The 13,537-nt window shown below is 38.7% G+C and overlaps 1 protein-coding gene and 1 long non-coding RNA gene across 7 annotated transcripts in view; one reads left to right on the top strand and one right to left on the bottom strand.

Moving 5' to 3' along the window:
* LOC137106568 (uncharacterized) overlaps positions 1–6,155 on the top strand; it is an 88,331-nt gene extending 82,176 nt beyond the window's left edge. For all 3 annotated transcript variants that reach the window (XR_010911971.1, XR_010911970.1, XR_010911968.1), the window contains one exon: positions 2,423–6,155. This is a non-coding gene — a long non-coding RNA (uncharacterized lncRNA). The remainder of the gene's footprint in view (positions 1–2,422) is intronic.
* Positions 1–9,566, bottom strand: part of tfec (transcription factor EC) — a 36,129-nt gene extending 26,563 nt beyond the window's left edge. For all 4 annotated transcript variants that reach the window (XM_067490039.1, XM_067490040.1, XM_067490041.1 and 1 more), the window contains exons 1-2: positions 9,437–9,566; positions 1,238–1,445 (exon numbers count right to left, since the gene is read on the bottom strand). In XM_067490039.1, the coding sequence (XP_067346140.1) occupies positions 1,238–1,423 (186 nt within the window). In that variant the 5' untranslated portion in view covers positions 1,424–1,445; positions 9,437–9,566. The remainder of the gene's footprint in view (positions 1–1,237; positions 1,446–9,436) is intronic.
* Between the last annotated feature and the right edge of the window lie 3,971 nt (positions 9,567–13,537).

The following is a 13,537-nucleotide window of genomic DNA, read 5'->3' as shown; positions in this document are numbered from 1 at the left end:
CAAGAGATGGCTTCAGCTTGTAATCTTTTGGCTCTTTTCACAATAGTCCCAACGTATCCCAAAAATCCAAAATTCACTTTTGCATCAAAGCACAGCAGGGAAATAGATCTGATTATTAAAAATCCCTTGTGAAGTCTGCAATCATTGTGTAATTCAGTAACACACAAATACACACAGCATGCATACATCGAATTGCATACAGTATCTGCAGTAGCCAGTTATGGCTCTGTGATCTGTCAACACGTTGTACATGGGGTTTCTCATTGCTTGGACAATGGTGCTACAATCCCCAGACACAAAAATTCCAAATAAATGACCCCTAAAACACAGAGTTCATTCAAATGGTTCCTGACGTGTGTGAACAATAGCAATAAAGTCACAATTGCACTAGTGTGTATTAGTAGCAGATGGTTACACACATGTTGTAGGATGAAAAATATGTTGCCACTGTACGCAGCATTTGAAAAGACGGTGATGTTCACTTTAACTGTGTTGTTTCATCAGCCCCTTTTTTTCAAATGTCTCTAAACAGCTGTGATGAATGAGTACAATGTGTCATTGATGTTGTTTACATGCAGGAGGTAAGAGGAGGTTCACCAGTGGAGGCCCACTGTGTTTACGACCTGGTTGGGTTTCATATTTATGACAAGTGATGCATTTGATGGAGCTCTGTAATTATACATGTGACAACACTGTTTTAACCTGACAGTAGAGCAATATATTCCTGTGGTGATATATGGGCTATTAGGGAAAGACACGATGATAGTGGCTCTTTTACATCTTAAATGGGGTGTTAGTTGTTTATGATGTGATCACAGCCTTTTTGTCACACGCATACTTGTTATTTATCATGATATCAATAGGATATGGATATATATTAATGGGATATTATGGGAATATGACACATACATGGATAACATAGAGTCCTAGCTTATACAAATCCTTGAAAAGATGTTCTCCACAGGTGACTTTGTCACTTTACCTTTGTGAAATACCCCAAAGGTTTTACAGTGTTTCAGTTTTTCTCCATGAGGCTTGGCTCACTGGTCTGTTGGTCATTCTGTCACTTTAGTCGAGGCTGAAATTCATAATTGATTAAATGGTCTGTACATGACATTTTGTGCAGACTAATGTTGGATGGATTGCAGTTCATGCCCCACAGCGTGAACTGTTACAACTCTGTTAAACCTTTTAATTACCTCATTTGTTACCTTCATTTTCTGTTGTGGCTACTTACCTTCCATGGGTTTTGGCACCAAACACTAGGTTGTGCTCTGGCGTAGAGTCCACCGTAGCTAAAGTGAGAATGAGAATGATGAAGAATGTCACTGGGATGAGGCAGGGAGAACTGAGGCCAGCTATGTGGATGCGGTCCAGAATCATAAAAACCCTGGCCGTCTGAACCGGAGCAAGACTGGAACATTTTTGACAAGCCGGAACTGGATCTGAGCAAAAAAGGAAATAGCAATTAGTCAGTAAATTAACCAATTATGTAATGAAATTGTTTTATTATCCTTATTAGATTTTGATTTATTCTTAAATTTCTGAGTGAATATCTTGTTAGGAAAAGAGAAACCAGAGGACAGATGTGTGTGTGTGTGTGTGTGTGTGTGTGTGTGTGTGTGTGTGTGTGTGTGTGTGTGTGTGTGTGTGTGTGTGTGTGTGTACACAGTTGACATGTATGACAGTTTTAGGGTCAGATCAGATATATGAGTGGATAATAGAAATAATAAGTCACTAACATATACATTTTTAAACCATTTAATACACTCTGCAGCTCTATTAGTAAAACCTGCAGAGTGTAAAATTAAAGGAACATCAAGTTTTGTTCTATTCACATAAAAGGAATCAGGCAGCGTTGGGTTTTTAGTAAATAATTATCTGTAGGGTTTAGATATTCATGCATGTATTCAATGACACTATTGTTCCCGTCTGTGTAGCACTGTGACCTATTGGTCACATGATATGAAGAAATATTGTTATTCCCTTAACTTGTTTTTTCACTTACTGATGGGAGCCTTGCTTGTTATCAGATTGCAGAACTTCATTGGCTTCATTTGTGAAGCAAATAAATAACTCATGAATTGATTTGTAGACAGTTTAATTCCATAACATTTCTATCACGGAGTGAATAGATAGACAAACTTGATGATTGGTGTGACAGTAGATGCTGCATGCTCTGGATCAAAGCATCAAAAGCCAATTTGATACACATTTTTTATAAGAATTGTTAATAACATCACCCCCTCAGCTAGTGTGAGGTAGACAGTGCCATTGAAAAACGCACATTCTATGCATTGAATGCAGTGCTTTGCTGAAAGCTTGCCCTTGTTTCATTTCTTTTTCAAAAGACACAAGAAAAAGTCTATCTTTGACAGTGGGACCATAATTTAAAACATAGCACTTAATTTTTTTGTTGAAGGTCCAAAAGGAGGTGATGGACCAGAGCTGGAGAAACTTTCCCAGAAGTTGATTAGATGGAGAATTCGTCAATAGCTGATGGTCCCAAGGGACGCCAAGGGCTCAACTATGAAACTGAAAGTAAGTACTTTAATTGCAGTGTTTGAGAGCAAATTAGCTGTCACTGCCACTGGAGTAATCATGGACAATGCATGCAAAATAGGAGACTCACGTAAATGTAGTATGTGCTACAATGTAGAAGTGAACACAGAAAGAAAGTAGGTGAAGGTTGGAAGAGTGTGTGATTGCTTCTGCTTTTGTCTCTTCTTTATCCTTCTCTCTTTTCGTGGGAGGTTAATTGGCAAGACATCTGGCTGCCTGGCTGTCCAAGGATGGTGCAAACACTGTTTAATTGCCTTTATTCTGTCGCCAACATTGTAGAATAGCTCCACTGCAGAATATGCCAGGGCGTTCTAGGCACCGTGTAAAAAAATGTGTAGATGACGGGCATGAGAAAACAGGTTATTGTAAATGTAGAGAAAGGGTTTTGTCCACCTAGCTGCATTCCTGCAAGAATGGTCATTTGGAACAAGTGGGTTGTTTGTGTGGGTTTAGCCTGAGTCTTTGTCTGTGGTATGTGAGCCTCTCTGTTAGCCCATGAGCAAGGCATGTTGCTTAAATACCCATTAACTGGTTTAACACATGAAGAGTGTGTTATGGGTTATGGGCTTCTGTCACCCATTTGCTCCCTCCATCATTACTAAACCATCGTCCCCGTGCTTGCGTGGGTTTTTTCTACGGGTACTCCGGTTTCCTCCCACAGTCCAAAGACGTGCATGTTAGGTTAACTGGTGAATCTAAAATTTGCCCGTAGGTGTGAATGTGAGTGTGAATGATTGTCTGTCTGTGTATGTCTTTCTGTGGCCCTGCGATAGACTGGACACCTGTCCAGGGTGGTCCCTGATGGCTGGCTTAAAGTACTTTATTTATCTTAATGGGACATAAATTATGTGATTATTGCTGCATATTTTTTTAGAGCTAAAATATGGAGCTCTGGGAAATAAAACTAGCTTTGGCATGAGGCCCTTAATATATCCACTCAGGGCGTGAAATACTGAGGCTGTGCCAAAGCTGATGGCATAGTTTACTAAAATGAAGATGAAAGGTTTTCACTCTTTCAGACTTGACACATCTTGACATAATGGACATCAATAGTTTGAGGAGAGGAGCAAACTTAATGACAACATTTTCTAACTGAGCTGTATTGTGAGTCAAAGACGTGGTCCTTGATCAGAGTGTTAAAATCACTATAGATTTAACAATTCTTTACCCCAAACAAACAAATCTGGAATGAATGGATAAATGTAAGCTGAAAATCATGTCCAGTGTGTGAAAACTTTTAGCGAGGAATGTCAACCCTCTGCTGGCATTACTGGAATAAGAAACTGCCCTACTGTCATTTGTGCCTCAGAGACCTTTCATTTTATTAGCTGCAGTGATTGTGTGTTGTTGTTGATCAACACAAAATTTTACTAACTTTACTTAAGTGTTTTCAGGTGTATGTGTGTGTGTTTGTGTGTGTGTGTGTGTGTGTGTGTGTGTGTGTGTGTGTGTGTGTTCATACACCCAGGCTAGAAAACTGGTCCTGAGATTCTCATGTGTTCTCGTCTCCTCCTCAATTATTCTACCTTAGGTAACATGGGTCGTTATTGATTATCTACAGAACGGCCATGAAATTCTATAAACTGTGTGACTGTGATGTCCTGAGCTCATGAGACCAGCACTTTATGATCTCCTAGTTGTTCAACAAGCGTTCCCCCTATTTAGGCCTCTTTGACCTGCCTTTATCCAAATGACAGCTGACAGTTAACCAAAGGCCTCCTGCTGCTCCTAACATAGGGTTTGCAGATATTCCTTGGGGTCAAAGGAAGACAACAAGCTGCAGTGGTCATGTTTATTCACGTCATTGTAGGCCTGGTTCCCATCTCTGCGTTCTCATTTGTTTATTTGTCATTAGTGGAACAATTCTACATCTACATAAGTAAGGTATCACAGAAAGCAACAACCGAAATTATACTAGTAAATTCCATCTGTCTGTCTAGTGAAGTAGTATGCATCACTATTACAAAGTAATATATTTTATAAATTCCTGTAGGGGAAATTGTTGTGGGCAGGCATTGTATGAAGCTTGACATGTGGCCTGAAGGAACTTGCAAGTGGAACCACTGAGACCTTGTGATATATTAACTGCTTTAACCAACTGAGCCACAATTGCATTTATCGTGAATCAAGTATTGGTTCATATCAAAAGTTAAATGTGTGTGTAGTAACGGTTTGCTAAAGCTGACAGGTGTGTGCCAATTGTCTGTAAGATATATGATTAATGAATGCACTTTGCATTGGCACTGCAAACTAACCCCACTGACCAGCAGACAGTTTCTATGTATCTCTAAAGCCCCTTTTGAACATGCACTGGAATTCAGACATTTTCCAGACTTTTTCTGGAGCAGGTGTATGTGTGAACACAAGTCCGTTGGCCCTGACTTTACTCAGATTTTACCCAGCCAGCTCCCTAGTGCAAATTAATTTGTCAATATTAATAGGAATAATAGGTAATACTCTAGAGAATTCACCATGAGTGAGTGGGCGTGTTGATGACATCCATTTCCAGCAACTGCCATGAAACTGGGCAAATACAAACACCAGAAAGTGAAGAACTCATTCATTCCACCCAACAACAACGTTGTACCGGAAGGACAATGAAATTCGTGAACTTGTAAATGACAATGAAATTTGTGAAAGAAGACCTGGAAATTGTCAAACAAATACAAGGAACAGCACGAGATTCTGTGGGATACGACCAGATTACAAAGAAAAACACTGTCATGTCCTGCCCCCTGCTAGAAGTGCCCAAGCACCACCCCTTCCCCAATTACACAGAGTATTGCTTCCACAGTGAGAACGCATCTCACACGGACTATCTCCCGATGTTGGCTACATGTCTGAAAGGGAAACTGATCCCTGATCCTCCTGACATTCTAGAGTTCATATCTGAAAGTTGATTTTGTATGGCTGTCTGGTTTAGGGTGAGCTCACCACAGCACCACCTTCACCCAGCTGGCCCTTTGAAGCTGCACATCAGCAAGTCTAGAGTACAAATACTTTACAGCAACAAAAAAAAAATAGTCACATTATTATTCAATTTCCTGCTGGTAGGTAGTGAATTTAGACTCATTCAATATACTGTATGTGCAAAGTGTTTAATTAAGAGCATCATATTATTATCAAAACCAATGTTAATGTTATTTACTGAATTTGTTGCTTCATCTTAATTTATTTGAATGTTTTAACTCTTATTTCCACTTTTGTGTGAAATATTTTTTAATAATTAACAGAGTACAACTACATTCTACATACTACTATAAAACCATCGGCCTACCTCTCTCCCCATGCATACACACTTAAACAAATCCTCATCCACCCACGTGGAGACAGGAAGCTTGGAGTATCATTGCTGAGGATTTTCTAAGTGTCTGTGTTACAGATGAGAAAACACACACACACACACTGACACGCCGACATCTGCCTCATTAAAACCTTTTCCATAGATATGCTACTTTATACAGCTCTCCACTCATCACCACCTCCAATCTGCTCAACCCTTGCCTCCCTTTGAGGGCCACTGTTTATTTTCATCAAGGCTCTCTCTCTCTCTCTCTCTCTCTCTCTCTCTCTCTCTCTCTCTCTCTCTTTTCCTCTCTCCTATTCCAATCTTCCCCTCTGTCTTTCTCGCTTATTCATTCACCCTCTCATCCACAGTGGGCTTTGTTGCTGGCCTGTCATGTATTGAAGCACCTATTTATTTGCTTTTTTCACCACTAATTCTCCCTTATTGTTACTCCCGGTGTCCCATTGCGTCAAGAACAAGGCCGCTGCGAGAGTTTTGTTCTCTGTGTCTAAGACATGAGTCAGTGAGTCAAGATAATGATGAAGAGCTCAGACACGCAAGAGATCCAGCCTCTATCACTAGTCACAGCAGCAAAGTCTTCTTTACTTACACTCCTCACAGGTCATTATTACAGCGAATATTCAGTTTGTGTAAAGAGCTGAGGTCATCGTTTAAAGTTGTTTTAAACCTGTGTGGTTCTGCTGTTATAGGGTTTTGACAAGACAACTATTACTATCAAGCCACGCAAAATGTTTATGAGAAAAGATTATACTTACTTACAATTAAGATTATCCATGAATTATAATGCATCCTAAGATTTTTACATATTTGTCCTTCGTAGCTGTTGCTTCTCCACAAATTTGGCTATACATTGAATATTTTGAGTAAAAAAAATAATTAAAATTTTTGTTAGAATTTCTTACGCTCACTTCCATTTCTCTGCTAGTAAAAACAAAATGATCAAACATTTTTAGTACTGTAAACTAGTTGTGAGGCATTGGAAATAGGACAGACAATCATGGCTACGTGCAGCTCAAAGTAATGTGAAATGAGCAATAGATATGTTGGAAACATTTAAATCATACTTACAATACTAATCCAGCACTTTGGAAAAAAGATTTTAATCTTCTTTTTCTTAGTAAATATACATCAGATGAGTATTGATACCATTTAAAAAGTCAATACCAAACCGTGTCTATGAAACTGAGAAACTGAATCTGTTCCTGAAGCACATATTAAGTCATACCTGTGTGTTGATGAATGGCGATTTAATTGTCAGTGCTGTTATAGTATTGTTTTAATGTGCTAGAAAAATTCCCAGAGTAAATATGCACCAGTATGTAAAACTTGTGTCAAAACCTGTGATGCTGTTTCACAGTATGTAGAATAGAGCTGGATTTTGTTTTTCTCTAGTTAAATTGTGGATATTGGGTGGACACCAGTGTGTAGACAGGAAAAAGAACACAGAGGAGCCTTTGTATTTGTGCTTACACTTTTGGAGAAACACAGGCAGCATTCGCTTGAGCACACAAAAAAATAGAAACTCCCTCTAGAGAAGAGAAACCTAGAGATTCCATACGACAAATATATGCCTACTTCACATGTCAATCAGATCACTTGTTTGACTTCAAAGAGGTTTTTCAAGAAGAGTCTGTAGACCGTGGATGAACATTCACTTTCACTTTTCATCGGTCATGGGTGTGCGCCGCTGCTGAGTGGAGGTTGCTACAGTCTCACTTTGAAGTCAGTCCTCAGAGCAGACAATGTTTACATTCTTCCACCACAATGCTCCCTCATGCCCACTGCACCTTATACGCATCTCTCTGTTAGACTGTGCAGATGCTACATTAAAAGGTTTGACATTTAGATCGTCATAAAAACTAATATGACAGGGCATAAATAAAGGGACTTCTTTGGAAATGTAAATTAAACCCAAGTTGTTGTTTTCAGAATAACCACAAGATGGTGTCGTACGCATCTATTTAACATCGTTACAAAAGACACTTCATACTTTTATTTCCTTCTTGAAACCGCAACCTATGCCCCCACAAACTAAAATAAGGACAAAAAAAAGGACTCAAACATTTGCAGAGGTGTGAGCATCATTTATTGCCTGTTTCTATATGTCTGTTTCTCTCACAAGCTATGACTCAGATGAGAGTAATCGCTCAAAGTTGCAAAACTCAAAGAGTACCCTGTGCACAAATCTGAATGTCAATGTACCACAGCACCCTTCTATTATGATGCACACTACACCAAGTTGCCACCTCCTCCTCTGAAAATAAACCAGCTATGTGGTACTGCACACATCTCTGCTGTTGCACACTGCTCAGCTTCATATGACTGGCATAAAAACCCCTTACGCCCTGTTTTTGATTTAACAAAAAACATACAAATACATACAAATTACAAAACGTTAAAGTCCTTTATCACAAAATTAATCAGATGCAGTACTTTTACTTGCTACGATTGTTTTATTGAAACAGTATTTTGTTCAAAAAAACAAAAATACTACTTAGTCATTTTGGTTGTGACTCATTGTCCCATGAGGCTTTTACACACTTCCACCCTGTTTGCCATACAGCTTAATATGTCCACACGGTTTTCCCCCTCCTCAATATTCCCGTGATGCAAGATTCGAGAAGTTCATGTTGTTTTTTTTCTTTTAATGTTTTGTCAATAATATCAGGTGACAAAAAAAAGAGGAAGCACGGCATGAGGAACTTTAAAGATTTTCCCGCTGTGTCATTGTGGTGTCTAAAAGCTGCTCTCAACAAATCCATCGTGTGTCTACGCTAGGATACGACAACTTGCTAAAGAGTAGCTAATCGTTTACAAAGGCATTTCAATAAATAATGTAAGAATAAAGCGGAGCAAATGACTGTTCACTGTTTTTTAATATCTAAAAACATTTGATAACAATACATTGAAGAAATTATTGTGAGAATGTGATTTATTATTTATAGATAAAGTGTATATCTTCTCAAAACCTTATTGATTAGTCTCTTCCAAACATATCACTCTGAAAATTAAACCACAATTAACCTTTGCAAAAACGGGGAAGGTTTCTGAAAACAAAATTATTCCAACTTCGTGGGCAACAGTGTGGTAAAAGCCAGAAGTTTTGTTTTTAACAGAATCATGTCGGAAAAAGAAAAATAACTCAGCTGCAATGAATAAAAACACTGATTTCAGGTGTTTATCTATAGTGATTTAACAACGTATTTGCTATTTTTGAATTTAAATACAGTAACAGTAAGTAGTGTAAGATGGAGCATCTTATTATAGTAAATGTTTTCTATAATCCCCACAATCTCAGAAATGTAATTTAATGTTTTGTCTTTGGCTTCACACATATATTGTATTAAATCTACATATCTATGAAAAAAGGAAAAAACTCACAAAGGAACTTCCTGTTGAACAGTATATTGCTTTTGGAAGAATTAGGTGCTGGGCTTCTTTAACTCCCATTAGGAAGCTTCTATACACTACACATTAATTCACATTACAGCAATCCTTAAATTACAGGACAGTGTTGTATATCAGTGTATTCACTGCTAAAGAGAAGAATCTTAAACTCTCAGTTACCTGTAGTTGGGAGTCTATGGAGGACAGGTCTTCTTTTTCTACAATTTCTTGCTTATCTGCTTCAAAGTCCTACTTTAAATGATCCAAAAGACCTTGTTGTTGATCTACCTCCTATTGATGTTAAATCATTCTTAGAGGCAGGGACTAGTGAAAGCACCCCAGATATAAACCAAATCGTGTTTCCTCTTTTTTTAGCAGTCAAGAACGGGGTGCAAAGGGAAGCTTTTGCGTCAACAGCCCCTATATCAGACAGAAATAATCCCTGATTCTGGCAAGTCATCATGTTGCATAATCGTGGTTGCTCATAAATGAGTCGAATACACTTAAAACTTTACGTTGTGCTCTACTCTTTAGGAAAGCTTTTGAGTTTTCTTTGGAACATCTCAACAAAATCACAGTGCATGCCTAGTAAATTCCAACAGATCCTGAAGCTGTCAGTGCAGCGTTCACACTTTAATATTGTTGTCAAGGTCGTTACTAAAAATAAAGACTTGACTTTCAAGTGTAGACTGAATGCAGTTAATTTCATATTCTTGAGACAGTTTGTCCATACCTGATCAGCGCTTCTCGACTTGTCAGTATAAAACACACAAGTGTTTTTGCTCAGCTTTATGGAACCGTGACATTTCATTCCAGAGGAAAAGGGGCTGCGATATTGCATTCACGATCACTCTGTAATCTGCATAATGACAATGATGAACAAGCCATCAGGGACGATTAGAGAGAAAAAGCCTCCAAATTCTCCTTCAGTTGCATGTTGATTGTGTTTGTTCATGGCAGTTAGGTTGATGAGGGAGCAATCCGGAGGAGGTTGGATGGACACTTGTTACGTGTTACCGTTAAAATAGCAGACATCTCTTGACGAAGAACAAACAGCAAAGGCAGACTGAAATCAAGGCGTCTGCGAAAGCTCTCAGGAATGCAAATTCAAAAGCACTTCATTACTTGCTTTTTCCCTGCAATCTCGTGTCTGAGAGACTGAACTAAGTGGTTAATCAAGCCAAAACCCAAACCATGTCTGAGGGGCCAGAGAGGAGACACCTCTGCTCACAGACAAAGCCGAGGTGCAGTATTTGTGTATGTTTACTGATTGTATGTGCATACATATGTAATAGTGCGTGTGTTTTTGGACCAACACTGTAAAAAAACAACAACAACTCACTATTATTAAGTAGCATGAAAATAAAAACTCTCCCTTATTATTGTATTCAGAAACCCAACAGTTTTTGTTCATTCAAAGCTGCATCACACTGAGAGTTCACTTGTAGTGTACGTTACCTTAAGTATTCCAAGGACCTTAGTTGATATATACTTGCATTCAGGATCAGTGAGCTCAAACCAGGCATAATAGATCACAAGTTCATTAAATCATTTAGTTACATAATGTCTATTTACTTAAAAACATACAACAAATGAAAAAAGTATTACTTTATTATTATATGATTCAAAGTGATTTTAAAAAGAAATTAGCAAGTATGCCATCAGGTTAAGTGACGTACAGAGGCTCCACAAATGCCTTCCACATCATTAACTGAATATATTGCCTGGGATTTCTGGTAGAGGCAGTTATGTCTTTGGCTTCTCTAGTTCACATATCCATTTAACATAACTTTATAATATAATATATATGCGACCGTTAGCACACTAACAGTAGTTCGGTTGGTAAAGGCAGTCGACCACAGAGTGAGTGGTTCGATCCCCGGCCCCGGCTATATGTTGAAGTGTCTCTGGGTAAGACACTGAACCCCCAACAGCCCTTTCCCATCCCCAACTGTGCAGTGCCAGTCCAAGCCCGGTAGAAATTGGGGAGGGTTGCGTCAGGAAGGGCATCCGGCATAAAAACTGTGCCAAATCAACATGCGGACAATGACCCGCTGTGGCGACCCTGAACTCACGGGATAAGCCGAAAGGTCAAAAAAAAAAATAAAAAACCACACCAACACCACTGGTGCTGACATCCTCTGTTTACTCCTCTCTATCTGCATCTGCCAGACTGCTAACTACAACAAGCTCCACTCCACCTAAAGCTACGCAGCATGTTATTACAACCAATTTAAACTAAACAATATTACTTACCTTATACCATCATCTTCTATTCTGTATGACACTGCATGTTCAGGGAGTTGCCTAATTTACCATAACTTACCAAACAGTTACTCTGTTTCTTAACTGATTTATTACTTTCTTTTGATTTATTACCTACTTTTGATTATTTATTATCACTGTTGCTGTCTATTGTGCATCTACAGTATATCTAATGTTTACTGTGTAAACTGAGCATATTGGGATTAAAATCCTTTCTATGAAAAGTTACCATAGTTCTGAACATGCACCACTGTACCATATATTGCCTATATATTTTGATATATTTTTGATTATTCACATATGATTTATAATATTTTTAACTGTTGATAGAATGAGATAAACACTGCTACTGTATTTTTTAAATTAGAAGCTAGAGGAAGTGCACCGCACGTCTTGTGGTTGCTGGTTATGTATCGACAACAAACCAAATCCTCAAAATCTTTTATTTTCTATCTCCTTTGCTTAAACAGTTATGCAAATGCTCATAAATGCTTATAAATATATTGCAGAATTATTTTCTGCTGATCAGCTAATTACAATATTTAATCAGCAAGTTAAATCTAAATCAGTCAAATCTTAATCACTTGACTGTCGGCATAGTCCATGTATTGGCGAGATTATTATGAAAGTTAAAGTATTATTTTCCATTATATCTATAGGGCTCAACTCAGCCTGAATAATCTCCCTCATGTTCAGCAACATGCATTGCACTTGTGAAATGACCGTGATATACTTATGACGTAGGGATTTCTCTCCATGATCTTGTTATTGTTCGATAGATGGAATGTGAGGAATGAGAGTGTGTGAGTGAACTCAGCAGGAACTGACACTCGACATTAGAGTTATGGGTGGAGATTATGACCCAGCGCACTCTGGCAGAAACAGAGAAAAAGACAGTAAAGCCAAAGCCAATGGGAGAGACAAGAGGTGGAGAAGGAGAAGGAGGCAGGCAGAACGGAGCAAAGGCCATGAAATGAAATGAGGTGTTTGATCTCCCCAGGACGGGTCAGGTCTTACTGGATTGTCTGATCTGAAGAAAAGAATAAACACCACCAGCTGCACAGAGGATTTTTTATGCCCATGCATAATGGAAAAAGTCCCATTGTTCTCTACACTAACTGGCCACTTTATTAGGTACACCTTGCTAGTACCGGTTTGGACCCCTTTTACGTTCAGGACTACCTTAATACTTTGTAGCATAGATTCAATAAGGTGCCGGAAACATTTCTTAGAGGTTTTGGTCCTTAAAGACATGATAGCATCACACATTTGCTGGAACCATGTTTTCACGTTGTTTACACCAATTTCTGACCCTACCCTTGGACTCATCTTGGTCTGATGTGTCTATGTGTCTATGTATGATGTGTCACTTGACTCATCAGACCAAGAAATGTTTTACCCATCTTTTATTATCCAACCTTTGCTGTGCAAATTATAGCGTCAGTTTCCGGTTTTTAGCTTCCAGAAGTGGCACCTGGTATGGTCTTTTACTGCTGTAGCCCATCTGCTTCAAGGTCTGTGTGTCCAAAGATGATTTTCTGCATGGTAAAGAGTTGTTATTTTGATTACTGTCGATTTTCAGTCAACTCAAAATTTGCCTCTGACCTCTTGCATCATCAAGGAATTTTCACGTAGAGAACTGCCATTTACTGGATATTTTCAATTTTTTTAGTCAATTCTTACAAACCCTAGAGATGGTTGTATGTGAAAATCCCGGTAAATCAGCAGTTTCTGCAATACTCAGACCAGCCCTGGCACCAGTCGCTTAAATCACGTTCTTCCCCATTGTGATGCTCGATTGACCTTCAGCAGATTATCTTCATCTACATGCCTAAATACAACGAGTTGCTGCCACATCATTGGGTGAACAGATATTTGCATTAGCGAGCGGTTGAGGTGTACCAAAGTGGCCAGTAAGTGTGTTTATTGTGTCTCTGCCCATAGCCTATGAATATCTCCCCCTTTTTTCTTTAAATTCTTTGAGAAACACAATTGGGTGAGGTGTCAAAGTTTCCT

This window comes from Channa argus, chromosome 21 (assembly GCF_033026475.1).
Source record: "Channa argus isolate prfri chromosome 21, Channa argus male v1.0, whole genome shotgun sequence".
Lineage (NCBI taxonomy): Eukaryota > Metazoa > Chordata > Actinopteri > Anabantiformes > Channidae > Channa > Channa argus.
Note: the sequence above shows the minus strand (reverse complement) of the source record. Positions and strands in the feature narration are given on the sequence as shown.